This window comes from Harmonia axyridis, chromosome 2, assembly GCF_914767665.1.
Source record: "Harmonia axyridis chromosome 2, icHarAxyr1.1, whole genome shotgun sequence".
In the NCBI taxonomy this organism is placed as follows: Eukaryota; Metazoa; Arthropoda; class Insecta; order Coleoptera; family Coccinellidae; genus Harmonia; species Harmonia axyridis.
This window is the reverse complement of record NC_059502.1, coordinates 29,268,108-29,288,283: the sequence shown is the minus strand read 5'-3', so window position 1 is coordinate 29,288,283 and position 20,176 is coordinate 29,268,108. Positions and strand designations below refer to the sequence as shown.

Here is a 20,176-nt window from a genome sequence, read left to right as displayed (position 1 = left end):
AAAAACATCTTATCCAAGTCAATATAAAATGTCTATGGAAACAACTGTGGTCGACAGAGTCATCTATCGACGATATACTCAATTATTACGACTGTAGCTCCTCGGACGGCTGCACATTGAAATAAAACCAGCCCCCTGGTTCAAAATTTTAACACAGCGTGCTCAGTTCAGTGTTCAGAACAATGTTTGTTTTAATAATCATAGAGACCGTAATCACAAAATATAATAAAATAATAATATAATTTATAGACCAAATAGATTTTACTCAAAAAATTCATTAAATCGAAATTTGTTAATTCTTCAAAATATTATCAAGTTTTCATATTGAAATATGAGCTTATCATATCTCTTTTTTAATTTTAATTTTTAGTTGGCTGGTAATATTTAATATTCTGTGATTGGCTTCCTATTCAGTATTCTGTGCTATAAATTACCTTAAATCAAATTTTTTTAAATAACTTTAAGTTCTGTGGTTCGTAAGTCTTTTCCTGCTTATACGTCTTGTAGAGTGTCATATTGTGCTGTTGAAGTGTTGGGGTTATTCATGCATTGGATAGTTTTATTTTTTAATTATTATTCCTAAAATTGAAGTATCATTGATTTGTTAAAATGGAAATCAGAAAAACTATTGAATTACTTCGGGCTACTATTGACCCAAATCAGCGTCAACAAGCTGAGGCACAATTAGATCAGGTATGAGAAAAATGCATGTGCTTTCTGTCAATGTGTACTAACTTACTACTTACATTTTAGATTCACAAAATTATAGGCTTCGCCCCTACATTACTGCAAATTGTTATGATGGGAGATTGTGATATGCCCATTAGACAAGCTGGAGCAATCTATCTCAAGAATTTAATAAATAATAGCTGGCAAGATAAAGAGGCTGAAGCTGGACAGCCTTTACCTTTTTGTATTCATGAACAAGATCGAGCTTTAATCAGAGACAGTATAGTAGATGCTGTTGTACTTGCTCCTGATCTTGTTCGAACCCAGTTATGTACTTGTGTTAACACTATGGTCAAACATGATTTCCCTGGTAGATGGACCCAAATTGTTGATAAAGTGAGTATTTGGATTTTGTACTCGTATACCTTTGTATTTAGTCTTTTGATGTGATTCTCCAATAATCCTTGTTTATTAATTTTTTTGGTCTTTGCATTGTGTGAACCGATGATTCTTCTATTAGATCATATGTAAAAGGATAATGTAATTAGATCATATGTAAATGTGATATGTATTCATTATTTTGTCGTCTTTCTATCATCAATTGTGATTCTCAAGATGTCAATGAATTCATATGAATGGAAAAGCTAATAGCATTAAATTGAAGAACAGATAAATGTGGGTGATTCAGCTAATAATATTATCATATTACTTCTATTGGAATTATAAATGTATATTATTTTTTAGTTTAGCAATTCTGAACTTTTTTCTCTTTGTATTGATGTTTTAACAGATTGAATTTAATATAAATAGCAGTTGCAAGGGAATTTGTAAATTTGATAATTATATAAGAGTAAAAAAGGTTCTTTCAATTACTGTCAACAGAAACACTTTGATACACTGAACAATTATTACTTCATTTCATTTTCATTCAAAGGATATATATTTATATATTTCTTCCAGAATTTTTTCATGAACCACTGAGATTTTATTAAACGTGAAAAGAACCCTGGATATCGTACTAAACTTCGTGGTTCCTTATAGTTTTTACTATCTGCTACTGATTTTGAGAAAAAAATTTCAAACAATTCTCTTGGAATCCTCGGTAGAATCCAACTGATAATGAAAATTGAGTTGCTGAGATAAATGAATCAATTATTACTTTCATTGCTCATTTTCCTGATATGTAGCCATGATTCCATAAGAATTCCATAAACTTTTATCATCACAAATAAAATTGGAGAACTACAAGAAACACCCCCTGAAAATAAAATTTTTCAAGGGTAAATTTTAAAAGGAAATCATAATTTAATTTGAATATGAATAAATGTCAAATTTTAATCCTTCTTTTGAACTTGAGTAAAATATTTTTAAAAAAAAATTCATTATTATTTGTCAATTTATATACATATATATTTTAGGTGAGTGTTTATTTATCAAACCCAGAACCAAATGGATGGCTAGGTGCTGTTTCATGTATGTATCAGTTGGTGAAAATTTTTGAATACAAGAAGATGGAGGAAAGAAGGCCACTTCATGAGGCAATGAATTTGTTGTTACCTCAACTATATCAGCTTATTGTTCGCTTGCTTCCTGATAATTCTGAACAATCTGTTTTATTGCAAAAAGAATGTCTCAAGGTGAGAATTACAATTTCAATTGGAGAAATGAGAATTCTTTCTTATTACTATTGTTTTTGCAGGTATACTACTCCATAGTTCAGTTTATACTGCCTCTGGACATTATTACAAAAGAAACTTTTACCCAGTGGATGGAAATATGTAGACAAGTGATTGAAAGACCAGTGCCACCTCAGGCTTTTGAACCTGAAGAAGATGATAGGCCAGATCTACCTTGGTGGAAATGCAAAAAATGGGCTCTCCATATAATTTATCGAATGTTTGAAAGGTATGAATAATTTATTGATGAATTCTGAATGAAAACTTTTTAAAACCTTGTTTTTATAAACAAATTTGCTTTGTGCCATCATACAAGCAATTATTCTATATATCATTTTATTTGACAGTTTTGGACAGTATCTACTCTAAAATTTTATTCTTCTTTGCTCTATCATAGAGATAATAAAGGTATTTCAAAGCAATTAACATAATAGCCCATAATAAATTTAATATATTTTTAAAATTTATAAATTTAGGTAATACAACTAAATCAACTTAATGATTTCTTAATAGGTGATGATTTTTCAAATTCTTCATTAGTTCATCTTTGTCTACTTCTTAACCTGGGGTGATGTTATCTTTAATGTCTTCATCATTATCATGTCATTATCATTACAAATCCAGATATTTTTTAGGCATGATCAGTTCACAATATTTCTATATACAGTATATGAGTCTTTGACTTACACATGTATTTCAACCGAAGATTCCTGAGGTCAAAAGAAACACTTTTTTCCCTTTACCATTTTTTCCGATTCAGCCTGATTGAAAAGATACAGGCTGTTGGAAATTCCTAAAATAAAATGCAATTTTTGGCTATATCTCGTAAATGGTTCTATCGAAGGAAATGATTTTTGGAATATAGCCTTTCCTTGATATGATGCATCTTCTCCAAAAACGAAATTCCATCCACATTTTTCAGTTTCTTCATTATGAACATTACGTTCCATAAAAATACCAGAAATTCTAAGAACCTATTTCTTAAATATAACTTGAATGCTCATTAATGAATATTTGACTAATTTGAAAAATAGAAGCATTCTTCATATTTTCTCCTACAAAGCGCCGTTTTTTTTCATAATAATTTTTGCCTTTCCCACAATTCATGATGAAGAAAAAATATTTGAGGTATGCACCTGATCAAAAGATGTTGATAGAAACAATATATTCGTAGGATTTAAAGAAAGCAATTTGAAAGAGACAGCTTTTTTATATATTTTCGATAATTATTCCCATTAAATTACTTTGAATTTTGGAGATTAGCAAAACAGGATTTGATGTATTCTTATGTATTTCTTGTATTCTTCAGTGATTACAAAGGTATATTATTGGTAGGCTAAAATCGCACTAGTCCTACAGGATTGAAAACTCGATTCATTAGTTTCAAAGAGAATTCCCACTCCTAATAATTCTGAAGTGATAAAATTATATTTTATTTGAACTCTATTCACAAGATATAAGAATGCACTTCATCTTATAACTACACTTGTTCATGTTTTCAATATCATCATAGACAAAATGATGAATAAAAGAATTTAATAATAATTATTTAATAAAATTATTAATTATTTAATAAATGAAGTTAACTTGACTTTAATATATGTTAATCCACTGTTGATTTTTTCAATATTTGAATTCATTCTTGATGCTGTTTTCTGACTTCCAATCTAAAAAGATAATTATGTTTGTTCCAGATTTGGATCTCCAGGTCATGTCAGCAAGGAATATAACACATTTGCCGATTGGTATCTATCTACCTTCAGTAATGGTATTCTGGAGGTCCTTCTCAAACAGCTGGATACCTACCGCGGTGGTAGTTGGTTACCACCTAGGTGTTTACAGCAGATACTCAACTACTTGAACCAAGCAGTTACCCTTGCTCTCACATGGAAAATTTTAAAACCACATATGGCTGCTGTTATTCAAGATGTTTTATTCCCACTTCTCTGCTATACTGCAGAAGACCATGAACGTTGGACACTTGATCCTCATGAGTATATTAGAATTAAATTCGGTAAATATAACATTTTATTTAATGTAATCATTTCACACATATACAGGGTGGCCATTTGAAAACGAAACAGACGAGATTACAGACGAAATAAAGTTTTTCGATAGAAATGCTCGGACAGGTCGATTTCTGTTTCGAGGGGGACAACTTAAAATGTAGGTTACGGACGCATAGCGCTTCAACCCTTGCTACTACAACCCTCACCCCCAAATTTTGAATAGGGAAGATGGGGTGAGTGATACCTCATTTGAAAGGTATTTTTATACTGATTTCAGCACAGTAATTGTTTTTTCATTTTATGCATTAGTTCTCGAAATATTCTTAACTAAGTATTTGAAAATGAAGTGGTGTTTTCATGGCACTTGTAGTGTTTTGTGAAAATTCGACATTTTGAGCTTCAAAACAACCATGACTGTGGCTTCCTTCCTAACTAACTAACGCATGAATATTTCGAGAACTAATGCATAAAATGAAAAAACAATTACTGTGCTGAAATCAGTATAAAAATACCTTTCAAATGAGGTATCACTCACCACATCTTCCCTATTCAAAAATTGGGGGTGGGGGTTGTAGCAGCAAGGGTTGAAGCGCTATGCGTCTGTAACCTACATCTTAAGTTGTCCCCCTCGAAACAGAAATCGACCTGTCCGAGCATTTCTATCGAAAAACTTTATTTCGTCTGTAATCTCGTCTGTTTCGTTTTCAAATGGCCACCCTGTATATATATATATATATAAAGGGTGTTTCAATATCGACTGTCTATAAGACGTTTCTGGGGAACGAGGCCTAATTGAAATCTGAGAATTCGGAATATGATATGGTTTGCGATTACCTATTCAGCTGAAATATTTCCAACTCCTCGGTAGTACGGTGGAGTGAAGAGTCGACTGTGGTGCCGAAGGTACCAGATTCGAATCCCGGCTAGGTCATGGATGTTGTATATGTCTGGTGATGGGTAATATATTTGAAAGAGTCTTATAGAAAATGAAATGTTCATTGTGTAGATGGTTGAGAAAATCTACCACATATAAAGGAATTAAATAAATATATATATATATATATATTTCCAATTCTTCGGCATTTCCGGTTATACAAGAAATTTTTCTCAAAAAAACTTTTTTTTTTCATTTTATTTCTTAGATATTAAGGTTTCTATTCTTAATGACTCATTCCCCAAATTATGTTGTTAGTCCTAATATTTTTCAAAATATTAAAAAAAAAACCTGAAAAAAGAGAATTTACATAGTCATTATTATGTGAATTATTTTATTTCAAAAATATTCTATGCGTACACCCGATTCACTTTTCCAAAGAAGAATGATATAGGAATATTGTGCATCTCTTGAACTTTAGAAGTATCACAGAGTGTTCATTTATTTATTTATTGCCCATTAGGATGCAAACAGTAAAATTTTACCACTTCATATTATAATAGGTACAGAAAAAACTCGTCGAAATGAAAGAAAAAATTCTCACTAACCCGACATGAAAAAGTGTTTTAAGAGTTTTTTGAAACTTGCAAAACTATCTGAGATAATGTCTATGCCATTATTTAATTCAAGAATGATACAACTAGCCTGAAGGCGCAGCATCGGAGAGTGCTGTCTTGTATTCTTTCTGTTTCAAATATTGTGAACAAAATGTGATCATAACATTTTATTTTCAAAATTAGAACCCTATTTTTTTATGATTGCATTGGGTTCCATCGAAAAAAAAAGGGTAGTGTTCAAAAATGACTAAGACCCTCCCTAAATTCAATAATTAAATAATAATGCAAGATAAATTATTCAAAATTTCATGAATTCATGTTTTACTATGAAAAAATTTAAATTATATTTTTTGAAAAATTCTTCAATTTTTCATTCTGAACAAGCCATCTTCATATAAAATTATATTAATTGACTAATTTTTTTCTTTCAGACGTTTTTGAAGACTTTGTATCTCCTGTAAATGCAGCTCAAACCCTGCTGCACTCTTGTTGTAAAAAACGCAAGGAAGTGCTACCAAAAACTATGATTTTCCTCACCCAAGTCCTAACCAATAATCAGACTGAAGCGCCACAGAAAGATGGAGCTTTGCACATGATAGGTTCTTTGGCAGATATTCTATTGAAGAAAAAAATGTACAAAGATCAACTGGATCAGTTCTTTGTAAAATTTGTGTTTCCGGAATTCAATTCTGACAGAGGGCATTTGAGAGCACGTGCTTGTTGGACTCTTCACAACTTTGCGGAGCATGAGTTTAAGCAAGATGACATACTAGTTGAAGGAGTTAATTTAGTCATAAAATCTTTGCTGTATGACAAGGACCTCCCAGTTAAAGTGGAAGCAGCTGTTGCTCTGCAATCTCTCTTAAGCTACCAAGAAAAGGCATATAAACATGCTGAACCTAGGGTAAGAGATTTTAATGATGATGAAGCCTTCTTTTTCTGTGATTAGATTGGAATTTAATTATTCTAAAAATTTTAGTTTACTTCTTTGATACAATATTGACACAATAATTTTACAATGTTGCACTGGAGAAATTTTTTCTATTGTCAAAGACAGCTAATCACATGAAATTTGGAAAACATATCAATTTCTATTTGCCATTGATTTTTCTACTCAGAAAATTTGATACATGGAATATGGATATTAAAAATCAAGATAGCAAATGTATATTCTCAAAAACAGTTTCAAATAACATCACTTTTAGAATTTGAGATGTTCATGTAATGTTGTCTCAAAAATACAGGGTGATTCACCTGGATGGCCTATTAGACATTTATGGAAAATAAATCATAATTTTAAGCGGAAAATTTGCATATTGCTGTTTGATACAATAATCTTTCTCCCTTAAATATTTTCAGATCTCTACAACTTTCGGTTATCCGGAAACAAACCAGCACTTCCTTATTTCAAATAGCACGCCCAGTATATTAATGCATCATTAGATAGCTTTTTTTGACGAAAATTTCGGTAATTTGCCATACCTTGGGTGAAAACTCAACGGTTCATGAGTTAAAGGGATCTTATGAAAAAAATTGTAGCGATGAGGTCTCACTTTTCTTTCATTTCAGCAGAAAAATCTTTTTTTAAAAAAAAAATTTCCATTCTGCAAATATGTAGTATCATAAATCTGGTTGCCGTTTGGACCAAAAATGTACAGGGTGTTCATGAGAAGATCATGAACTTGGACAACTCAAATTCTTAAAAACTCAAGATTTTCAAATTAGAACCTTATTTTTTTATTATTTCAGTCGATTATACGTACTAAAACAGTAGGCGTTACTTAAGCAAACCCTATACCTAGTATGAATACTTCAAGAGTTATCGAGGAAGAATGAGGAAAAACCGTAATTTATAACTGTGTGGAGTAGCCTGTGACTTCCGGAAACACAGAAAGAAAACTAAAATTCGATGTTTCCATAACTAAATTTGACATTTCAAGAATTGTAATGAATTATTCATAATTGAAAATTGTATTGGTTTATGAATTTCTCAACAATCTCAACGAAAAATTTATTATAATTCATGAAATGTAAAATTGAAATATCCAACATCGAACATTCTTTCCGTGTTTTCCGGAAGTCACAGACTACTCCACACTGTTGAATTGCGGATTTTCCTTAATTAAGGTTCTTCCTCGATAACTCTTAAGGTATTCATTTTAGATATAGGGTTTGCTTAATTAACCCCCACTATTTTTGTACGTAGAATGGACTGAAATAATAAAAATATATGTTCTAATTTGAAAATCTTGAGTTTTGATTAATTTAAGTTGTCCAAGTTCATGATCTTCTTATAAACACCCTGTACATTTTTGCAGAATAGAAAAAATATTTTATTTTTCGAAAAAAGCCGAAATAAAAAAAAAGTGAGACCTCATCGCCACCATTTTTTTTAAAAACCCATTAACTACTGAACCGTTGAGTTTTCGGCCAAGGTATGGCATATTGCCGGAATTGTCGTCAAAAAAAGCTATCTAATGATGCAATAATATACTGGGCGTGCCATTTGAAATAAGGATGTGGTAGTTTCCGATATAACCAGAAGTTGTACAGATCTGAAAATATTTTAGGGAGGAAGATCATTATCTCAAAGCCCAAAATGTTAATTTTCATCTCAAATTTATGATTAGTTTTCCATAAACGTCTAATAGGTCATCCCGGTGAATCACGCAGTATAGTTTTGGTGTTGGCATGTGTTATTAATACTTTACTTCTTTATTGGGACCTGTTTGGCTTTGGTTTTCCTGTGAGTTAGAATGCCAACTGTCTCTCCACCGTATTGTGTCATCCTCTTTCTGAGAGGCCCCACTATCTCTTTGAATATTCTCGTATCTATTGTTCTTCGCATGATTTTTCTTATTTGCGTGAGTATTAAATTCACATGTTTTATATATGCATACTTTGTTCTCTATATGCATATATTTATTGATCTAGAATTAATGAATGCTGAACGAATATAACTGATTCTGCTTCATGTTAATTACTATATTAGGAGTGAATGCTAATGGTGTTAATTCCAGTCTTCTAAAATAATTCCTGTTGTATTAATTTATTATACACCTGTTAGTTATTTCAAAATTTATCATGTTTGCACAATAATACTTGAGTAACGCCTAACTTGACAAAAAGCATAAAAAATATCAAAGTTACAAAAATGATTCTCGAATCAATTTTAAAGTAAAGATTTCATTCAGAGAAAATATTTGACCTTAGGTCGATGGCCATTTGTTTGTTTATGAACAATAAAGGACTGTTACTACTACTATTTTATTTTTCAGATCAAAGAAATTTCTCTTGAATTACTTTCGATAATACATGAAACAGAAAATGAAGATGTAACTGGTGTGATGCAAAAGATGGTCTGCATTTACACACAACATCTGATTCCCATTGCATCAGAAATATGTAGTCAATTAGCACGAACATTTACACAGGTAAATATCTTGAATTTTTGCTTTTCATCTCATTTCTCCACTTCAGATACTATATCATTTAAATTTGCTGATAGGTTGTTGAAAATGATGATGTTCAAGACGAGAGAGCAATAGCAGCAATGGGAATATTAAATACAATAGAAACTCTGTTAACAGTTTTAGAAGAGAGTCCAGAAGTAGTGAAAGCTTTGGAACCAACAGTTTTGCAGATTGTAGTGAATGTCTTACAAAATGAGGTAAGAAGTTCAAATATTCATACTATAGCTTAAACGATGACTTAGTGGTAAAATAACATGTTACTCAAAAAAAACAAGGCCAGGTACATATATAACATTGCCTGTGCCATAACACTTTTTTTTCTCATTAGTACCAAGCTTCAAAAGATGTATCATCTCATCATCTTTTAACATGTGCTCGGCTATCGCTATCTACACATTGATCAAGTCTAATCACATTTTTTCAAAACAATCACAGTTCATTCCAACAATTTACACCGTACAAACACTCTTCATCACATCTTTCATCAAACTCTATCACTTTGTTGGTTGATCCAACACAGTCTTAAATATGGCATATACTTCCCCTATCTATGTTAATTACTCTTAATCAAAATTTCATTGTGGAATTATCTAATATTTTTACTAGGTTGAAATTAATATGAATGAATAAAATGATATTATATTGTTATAATCTCTTGAATGTTTGTGCATATTGCAGGAGTATCATTCCCAAATGGAAAATAAGTGCAAGTAGTTTTGTAATTCGACATGAAACAAGCGTTAAAAGGGCTTAGTAAGTGGACCCCCGGTAATCCGGCAAACATTATGCAGGGCAGTGTCGGACTATCGAATTTGTCGGATTATAGAGCACTGCCTAAGACCCCTATAGTCCGGATTTTTTTACGAAAGAGTACCTTGTAATCCGACAAATTACATATCTAATGACGAGAGTCAACATATTATACGTACATATGTATGTACTTTGAAGTACAAATCAGACGTAATTTATGTAAGTCGAATTTAGTAAATTAAATAACAATTGAGAGCTTACGTTTTATTATAAAAATAAGCATAAATGCACATACATACATATCAACCAAAATAATCAAGAATTATTAATCAAAATCATGTAGTGAATACTATATCAAATTATGAAGCTTTGAAATATTCATCAATTTTTTTTTGTTTGAGGTTGTTATAACGCGAGATCAGAGCTTTGTCCCCCAGTCTTCTCAAAAGTAAAAGTTCGTTGTAGGATGTACCATTCTCTTCAGCCCATTGTAAACCTAGCTCAAACGCGTTAACTGCGTCTTGATCTGTGACTTGTGAAGCAGTTGCAATCACGTCGTCGTTATCTTCCTGATCGTTTGTTGTATTATTAGAAACCTCTTTTATAATATCTTCGTCAGGCATTTCAAGAAAAACATTTTCTTCTTTATCCATTCCACGGCACCAGACTTCCAAATCTTCTGGACTTATCTGTGTTTCAGTAGAGACTTGTTCTATAACTTCCGAAGTTACACTGATTTGTGGATCGTTGCTAGGAGTGGTGATTATATCTGGCCATAACTTTTTCCAAGACGATTTAATAGTTGATGACGGTAACGCACTCCACGACTGACTAAGAGCAAAAACCAAGTCTTTCATATTAAATTCTTTTAAAGTTTTTTCTATTGGTTGGTCTTTTGATACGGCTCTTAAAAGTAGGTTTTTTTATAGTCTTGCTTAACAAACTGAATGATGTTCTGGTCCATTGGTTGAATCAGTGCAGTGCAATTTGGCGGAAGAAACATCGCAGTGATGCATTTATCCTCAGTTGTCAGTTCTTCTTCAGACGGATGACCGGGAGCGTTATCAAGAAGCAACAACGCTTTTTGAGGAAAATTATGATCTTTTAACCATTTTCTAACTTCAGGTACGAAGCATTCATCAAACCACTTTTTGAAAAGGTCTTTTGTCATCCATGCACTTTTTTGTCCGTATCTAATAGTGTACAAGTAAATCAATGTTTTTGAATGCCCTTGGTTTATTAGATTTCCCAATGACCACCATCTTAAGCGCGTGTGTACCTGCAGCATTAGCACATGGTAGTATGGTTACACGCTCTTTACTCACTTTTCGTCCAGGTACGTCTTTTTCGTTACAAGAAACGAAAGTTTTGTTAGGCATCACACGCCAAAAAAGCCTTGATTCGTCTGCATTATACACCTGTGACGGGTCAAGATTCAAATCGTTCACCCTTTGCGAAAATCTTAATTTAAAGGGCTCTATGCAGGTGGCATCGTTAGAAAGTTTCTCTCCTGTAATAGTCATTAAACGTATGCCATGACGACTTTTAAAACATTCTAGCCATCTTTTGCTGGCCACAAAATCATCTTTCTTTGTTATTTCCTTATAAAAAACTTAGCTTTCATCTCCAACATGGGTCCCGAAATTGGTGCATGCCTGTTTCTTTCCTGAAGAAACCACATGTACAAAGCTTCTTCCACTTCTGGATGTTCAGCTTTCTTGAGTATCTGTCTCTTGCCTGGCCCGCAGTCAGTAGTTGACACGAACTTCTTAATCTTCTCGTGGTTTTTTTTAATGTCATAAATTGTAGATCGGCCTATGCCGTATTCACTTGCTAAACTACTGTTTCATTGCGATCTAAAATATCACATTTTTCTTTAATTGTCAACGTTTTGTGCTTTCGCTTCTGGGTTTGTGACGACATTACTAGGTACTACATATACCTAATACACAATGAATAAATATGTAGTAAACAATGAACGTACGCTAGGCCGTACCGCTATCACTAGTAGTCAAATTCAAACTAAGTAAAACAATGCATACGCGTCGAGCACAATAGCGGTGGCGCGTACGAGTTGTGACCTGTTCAAACTTGCGTGATCTATACATACATATTAGCAAAGATTGTCAAACATAATTCTGTCATGTCGGATTACAGGGGGCGCCGGATTAGACAGGGGCCGGATTATCGGGGGTCCACTGTATAATAGAACCAGGTAGATACCTCGTCTGAATTTCTTGCATCTGCAAGAAATTCAGACATGAAAATAGGTGTTGAAATAGACACAAAAAAGGGCGTAGTGTGATGAAGGGTTGAGAGCAAATTAATTTATCTACTTCTATTGAATTATATATTCATTATTCAACTGCTTTTGATCAATTAATAGTATCTATTAACAAAGAGCGTGAGTTATAATAACTCACTATAATACATCGGAAAATATGGATCTGTGCTTCTATACTTCTCTGCTTCTAATCGATTGGCTGAAAGGGAACATTATTGTTATTGAGGGGAGGAATGTCCGAGGGAATGTCACTTTAATAATTTTGACGTTTTTAATTAAGTATATCTAATTATTGTGAATGTTTTGCTGAAAACGATTAATTCAGATAGTGAAGATGAAATATTATATAGGTATACATTTCTGAAAGACAAACAGCTGATGTTACCATACAGAATTACTTGCCCGAAAAAAATATGAAGGAATTTGAAAATTTTTTCAAGATTGGTGTAGCAGTAAGATCATTAAGTCATCGTTTACAGGAAATGTTTTTTGGTATATTTTAATGCATTTTATAGGCAACTATTAAGGTTTTTCAATATAGTTCTATGTCTGTACTCTGTACTGGATTCGAGCTAGCCGAAGCTAGTTCGATTTTGATTGGTGACAATAAGTTTCCATCTCTCTTGTACTCGGGATCGAGCTCATATGTTTATTTCCCGTTCCTTCTGTCTATATTCTAAGTCTGTATTCTTTTCTTAGTATTTATTGATATAGTCGTAGATAAAGTATAGTGTTCAACTTGCGGTAATGGTCATAACTCACTTGATGAATTACAGCACTCGCCTGAGGCTCGTGCTGCAAACTTCATCTACGTGAGTTATGACCTACATTACCGCTCGTTGAATAATATACTATTAAAAAATGTATCACCAAAATATTTAAAATGGTATATTTTTCATTACAGATGCATGAATATTATGAAGAAATCCTGGCACTTGTCTATGATTTAACAAGCAAACAGATATCGACAGATATGTGGAAAGTTTTCGAATTAATTTATCAGGTTTTCATTAAAGATGGAATGGACAGTTTTATCGATATGATGCCCGTTTTACACAATTACATCACAGTAGACAAAGAAGCATTCTTGTCTGATAGTCAACGTTTATTAGCGGTTTACAATATATGTAAGGAAGTTCTTAATGGAAATCTTGGGGAGGACCCTGAGTCTCATGCTGCTAAAATATTAGAAATTTTACTTCTACAATATTTAAGACAAATTGATCAAGCGGTGCCGATGTTGGTTGAACTTGCTGCAAGCAGATTATTGAGACCGGTTAGTATTCACTTTTTCAAGATCAAAATTAGATCAATTCGAGCTGTATTGACTCATTAGGTCCATATTATACTATTCAGACTATTTCAATAAATTGTTAATTTAAACAATATATTAATTTCAGGTTAAAACAAGTGAACTAAGAACTATGTGCTTACAAGTATTGATCGCTGCACTCTATTATAATCCTCAACTACTCTTCACAGTACTTGAAGGCATTCCAGATTTCACAAAACATTTTATTAAACAATGGTTGAGTGATGCCGATTGCTTCTTAGGCATTCACGACAGAAAAATGTGTGTCATTGGTATTTGCACTATGATTAGTCTTCCCAATAAACCACCAACTCTTATAGAAGAGGCTCAAAAAATTGTGCCATCTTTGATTATGATTTTTGAGGGACTCAAGAGAGCATACACTGCTAAAGCTCTGGAAAATGGAGATGAAGATGACAGTGAGAGCTCTGATGATGACTTCGAAGGTAAATATAAAGTTTTTTTTTTATTACTGTTGGTTGAACTTTCTCTCCATGCCATGCAAAAAAAATATGGCATAATTTGGAAATTAAGAGATTCGAACATACTTAAAGATCCATCACTCTTCAACTCCTATGGACATTTCATATAAACCTTCATCAAAATAAAAATACATGTTAGAAATGTTCTGCCCAAAACAGGTCCAAATTTGTTCGATTTTGTTATTGAAAGTTTTACTTTGCAAAACTACCAATTTCAGAAAAACGGGTAGATTATGGCCACATTATCGTCCATCTGAGCGTACTATTGGTAATTTATGAAAAAATTTGAAGACATATTATTTATACATGTCCGTTATTCATGAAACAGTCTGTATAGATACACAGTCGGTCAGATGTGTTGTCAGTGAAATAATAGATTTTTTTTTCAATATTCTACTGAATTTTGTAGAAACATCATTCTTTATTCTATAATACACAAAAAATATTGGATATTTCTCTTACAATATTCTCTTGGATTTTTAATGTTCCTCATGATATGATCAGTTTGAAATTTCGCATGAGACTAGAAATTATTATTTCATAGCAATGCTCAAAAATCTCACCTCCATCTAAGAGCCATATTTTTACGGATCCTCTAGTCTAGTCGAATTTTTCTCATTCTAATTCAACCAAAATCTGAACAACTCCAAAAAGTTTCTAGGTCTTTGCTTGAAAGATATCGTAATTTTTTACACCAGGCGGGCCACGAATTCGTCATCAGTAGTCGAATCTTATCATTTGAAGCCATTCCCGTCACAAAATTCGAAAATTACAGACATTGTGACTTAATTATATAATTTTTAGATATATGTCATTATACAGTGTCCTGTCGATGTTCGATATCTCTAATTTGTAGAGCCTTTGTCTGTATGTCCTATGAATCTATAATATACAGGATGTATTATTTGAAATAAGGAAAATTCTGCAAATTTTCATTCACAAAATTTGGCAAGTTCTTTTTTATACGGCTACGTTTCTTTTTGGTTGATTAAATCTGTTACTTTTTATTATTTACTACACTAATCCATTTTCCAATAGCCGCAACTATTTACAGGTTATTTATTTCAACTACATTTATTTCCACTACGTCGACTCCTCTCTGCTGTACTTTCTATTGGTTATATACCTGGCATCTCTCTAAAGAAGGTACTTGAATGTTCTAGCTCGGCCTCGACATATCTAATCTGTTCTTGAAGGAGAGTGCCAGGTTATTCAGTCCCTGAACATATTCGGTACAGTGGCTAAATCGACAGGATTTTTCATTTCTGCAGTTTCCTTGATTATAGGACTATGTTATTATTATAGAAATAGCACTTAACAATCTTATCTTGTCCTTGATCGTATCCTTAAAGTTGCAATGCTTCCTGATCAGATCTTCCACTGGCAAGATGTTATCTCACATCTTTGAGAACGTCCTGTCTCATCATCAACCAATTCTCCAAACAGTCTGATGTTTCCTGAGAAAATCTTGGATGCTTTCCAAGTCACAGGACAAGTCAGCCTCTTTCTTGTGTATCCAAGAGATTATTTCTTCCGTTGTTCTATCGAACATATGCACTTGTTTTGCTTCGGCCAAGACTTCCTTCCGAATGTTAACCAGCTCCAGAAGTTCTTCCCATTGAGTCTGGACCTCAGTTATCTTCTCCTGGATCTTGTAACTATAGCTGCATTTGGTCTCTATTAGAGCATTTCCGCTGACTAAACGAACAAGATTGGATCCTTGGCTGCCGATTCATTATACTAACATAAAAAGTGTGAAAGGCTTGAATTAGAAGTTGCACTCCTGGAGGAACCCAAAATACTGAAGGCTTCAGAGAGAGAAACCTCTCACTAAGCCACTAGCTGACGCAACTTTTTGGACTTGTGTACTATTTGTTCCTCTCTTTTTTTGATGTTATCTGAATGTAAAGCTCTCTTTCTAAAGATCGCTACATCTTTGGCATAATTTGTTGAATATTTCATGGTAAGCTTTAACTTCACCAGTATATAAGGGTATAAATTCGGCGCTTGTAAGTCTATACTTTGTACTCTAGATGCTCTCAAGTACGGAGTATCAGAACAATCTCTCAAGACCGCGTTCGTCTCAATTCCAAAATGGCAACCATTAGGACCTGGTACCCTGGAATAAGCGAGCAAAAGTATTCTCTAAAATCAACACCTATTCACATTATTTGAGTAAAATAATTTTATCATTTATAGAATTGTAGAAAAATAACTTATACAATACTTTCTTTCTATTTCAGAAGTCCTTAGTTCTGACGAAGATGATATTGATGATGAAGGTCAAGATTACCTGGAATCTTTGTCAAAGAAAGCTGTGAATGCTGGAGCTAATGCAGGCTTGCCTGTAAATGCAACAATAAATGATATAGATGACGACTCAGATGCTGATGACTCTGACTATAAAATATCAGACGAAACTGTATTAGAATCATACACTACTCCGTTAGATGAAGAAAACTGCGAATTAGATGAATTCATCTTATTCAAGGATGTTATGTCCAGTAAGTTCATGTTAATTTGCTTATTGATGGCTTATCATTCTTAACACATTCACTGCAACCGTATATTTTGCCCATTCAAATTATGCGTCACTGTCCATGATCACCATGTATCACATGCCCCCGGGAATACGTGTGAAAATTTTCTTTCAAGCTCTATCTAACCAGTAGACATTTAAATATTCAATGAAGCGAATGTTGGAAATTATTTCTGAAGTAATAACACAGACTAACCAGACAATTCACTCTGCCGTTTTTAGGCAAGGCGTTTCGTTGACCTTGAGTTTCACTATGAACTACTGTAGTAAAAAATGACAAAGATAACCGAACTTCCCACTCTTTCTAAAAGATTCAAAATGCATGTGATTTGTCAGATTATTCCATTCCAATTTTTGAATTCACCTGACTGCTTATATTCAACAATTTTCAGAAATGAAAAGCACATACTTAACATTTCATTTTAGACACTTTCAAAAAACAAGAGTATTTCTGAGAGCTTTAAAAAGGTAAACCTCAAGAATTAAAAATTACACCACACTTCTAACAATACACTAAAATAACTGAGTGTGAAAGCACAGACTAACCAGACAATTCACTCTGCCGTTTTTAGGCACGGCGTTTCGTTGACCTTGAATTTCACTATGAACTACTGTAGTAAAAAATGACAAAGATAACCGAACTTCCCACTCTTTCTAAAAGGTTCAAAACGCATGTGATTTGTCAGATTAACCCATTCAAATTTTTGAATTCACCCGACTGCTTATATTCAACTCCTATTCTCTTTGAATATTGAATACCAAGCTAAATTTATCACACCTCAAGAATTAAAAATTACACCACACTTCTAACAATACACTAAAATAACTTAGTGTGAAAGTATGTATCAAAAATGAAATTCCTTGGAATACTAGCATGATTCTAAAAAAAAAACGTCTATTGGTTGCTTCTTAGAATCTCATTAATGTTCTAAGGGTTGCTTGGTATCTCTGAGATTCAAAAAATCTTTTTCGTCTTACTGACGAATGACTCCTCTGTTTACGGCAGACTATGATTGCAAGGAGAGCTCGAGCAGCGATCCTACATTGAGAGAAATATTTGAATGTAGAATTATTTGCGATTAATATTTTAAATCAAGCAAGAACAAAATAAAATTTATTTTCTTAGAACCGTCATTTTCAATAACATAACCTAAGCGAACGCAAAATCCACGATTCAAATTGAACTATCGCTGCGATTAGTCGAAAGAATCAATCTAGCTCTCTGATTGGTCACCCCGAATCACCCCGAACTCATTCATAAATACGAGTAGAGCGAATTCGAGGTCAACGAAACGGCGGTGACGATTTCCTTTGTAAATGCATAGAGTGAAACATCTGTAGTAATCTGTGGTGAAAGTATGTATCATAATGAAATTCCTTGGAATACTAGCATGATTCTAAAAAAAACGTCTATTGGTTGCTTCTTAGAATCATATTAATGTTCTAAGGGTTGCTTGGTATCTCTGAGATTCAAAAAATCTTTTTCGTCTTACTGATGAATGACTCCTCTGTTTACGGCAGACTATGATTGCAAGGAGAGCTCGAGCAGCGATCCTACATTGAGAGAAATATTTGAATGTAGAATTATTTGCGATTAATATTTTGAATCAAGCAAGAACAAAATAAAATTTATTTTCTTAGAACTGTCATTTTCAATAACATAACCTAAGCGAACGCAAAATCCACGATTCAAATTGAACTATCGCTGCGATTAGTCGAAAGAATCAATCTAGCTCTCTGATTGGTCACCCCGATTCACCCCGAACTCATTCATAAATACGAGTAGAGCGAATTCGAGGTCAACGAAACGCCGGTGACGATTTCCTTTGTAAATGCATAGAGTGAAACATCTGTAGTAATCTGTGGTAATAATCTACCCAAGGGCTCAACCGCACATGTGTCCTGTGCCGAACAAGGACTTGAGGAAATTTATTTTTCGCACTGGAGTACGCACTAACTTCAAGACATAACACATACTGCCCGGCGAAACGTGGCGCAGTGAACGTGTTAAGCAACCAAAAACTTCAGAATACTGTAATTATTATTTTATTTTTCAGGATTAGAAACATCTGAACAGGAATGGTATAATAAACTATTGTCTTGTTTGAATGATCAACAAAAGAAAGCTCTTATGGACATTTGTGTCTTGGCAGATCAAAGACGTGCCCTGAGAGAAAGTAGGAAGATTGAACAGCAAGGAGGTAAATACTTGGCTATAAATGATTATCAAGATGTTCTGAATTATTGTATTTTTTAGGTTATGTTTTCACCCAGCAAGCAGTTCCGTCAACTTTTAAATTTGGAGATTCTAGTTTGGGATAAGAAAAAAAATATTTATTCTGACTGATGTAAAATTAATTGTAACAAATGAACTATGCAGTTTTAATTATGTGTATCTTCTTTTAATTAAGTGCCTTTCTATTGAAGTTATGTACATATGTTACATGGAACAATATCAAGATGAACCAAATTGTTTGTCTATCGTATTGTAATATTCAATTCTCAAATGTAATATGAATCTTATTATTCGATTTAGAGGATGTTATGAAATGAATTTTATTGCATAAAACCATTTGAAGTATCAATTAACAATTCAACGAGAATTGAATTTTTCAATTACTTTCTCAAGAATTGATAACCCCTTCCATACAGTTATTTATAAGCAGATCAATCATGCTTATGCTGGCAAATTTTATTAAAATTAAGTAAAGCTAATCTTATGACAACATTTTTATCCCCAATTATTTTGGAAAATCTTCATGACTTGGTTGTAGTGTCCCGCATTATCAAAGAGAAAAATGATGCTAGAGTTAACTTCTTAGTCATTGTCTTTGGCAAAATTTACAATTTGAAGCTTCTTGTAAATAGTTACATTTAAAACAAATTTAGTGTTACCAGATTCATTTGAAATTGCAACATAATATTGTGTTGATTATTATCAATTTTCATTATGTTGATTTTTATTGGCAATTACAAGCTTGATACAAATGTTCATGGTGATTGCGTTACCAGAATCATAAAAAACATTCAAGGAGAATATAGAAAAAAAAGCCAAATTCGTTCAAGGTTGAAATATAATGATTAGTATATTTGTAGAATAATCACTCGAATTTTCAGACCATAATCAGGGTTATATCATAACTCCTTATCTAGATAAACTTTACCAATAGGCAACAACCATATAGATCACATCTCATATTTTTATATAGTTCTGTGATGTCTGAGGGCGTAAAAGATAAATAAATGAACGAGCGCCAAGATGTTTCCGACATCAAATTCAGTAATTTTTTATACATTTGTATCGTTGAAAGCTGCCTTGCCCTGGTAAACTGACATTACTTCTGAAATATCAGTCTTCATCCACACTTTTGATTGCCTCATAATGTTCATTTTTAATCAATACCTTCTTTCCTTATTCTACACCGAGTATTCCTGAATAAGAGTAAAGGCACATTTGGCATTTTTATCTTACTTTTTCAGCAAGTCAATGT

General features: G+C 32.9%; 1 protein-coding gene across 1 annotated transcript; it reads left to right on the top strand.

Moving 5' to 3' along the window:
• The first annotated feature begins 476 nt into the window (after nt 1–476).
• LOC123674218 (importin-7) lies at nt 477–19,071 on the top strand. Its single transcript, XM_045609139.1, has 13 exons — nt 477–693; nt 754–1,065; nt 2,088–2,306; nt 2,369–2,574; nt 4,040–4,359; nt 6,277–6,749; nt 9,124–9,279; nt 9,354–9,515; nt 13,257–13,628; nt 13,753–14,110; nt 16,390–16,650; nt 18,743–18,886; nt 18,943–19,071. The coding sequence occupies exons 1-13, from the start codon at nt 610–612 to the stop codon at nt 19,005–19,007; spliced, it is 3,132 nt and encodes a 1,043-aa protein (XP_045465095.1). The 5' UTR covers nt 477–609; the 3' UTR covers nt 19,008–19,071.
• Nucleotides 19,072–20,176: the final 1,105 nt, after the last annotated feature.

Excerpts from the sequence above, each read along its gene's own strand:
- LOC123674218 (XM_045609139.1), top strand. The coding sequence starts at position 610 with ATGGAAATCAGAAAAACTATTGAATTACTTCGGGCTACTATTGACCCA. Across the intron at positions 694-753 it reads CTGAGGCACAATTAGATCAG|ATTCACAAAATTATAGGCTT; the intron begins GTATGAGAAAAA and ends CTTACATTTTAG. Across the intron at positions 9,280-9,353 it reads TAGCACGAACATTTACACAG|GTTGTTGAAAATGATGATGT; the intron begins GTAAATATCTTG and ends ATTTGCTGATAG.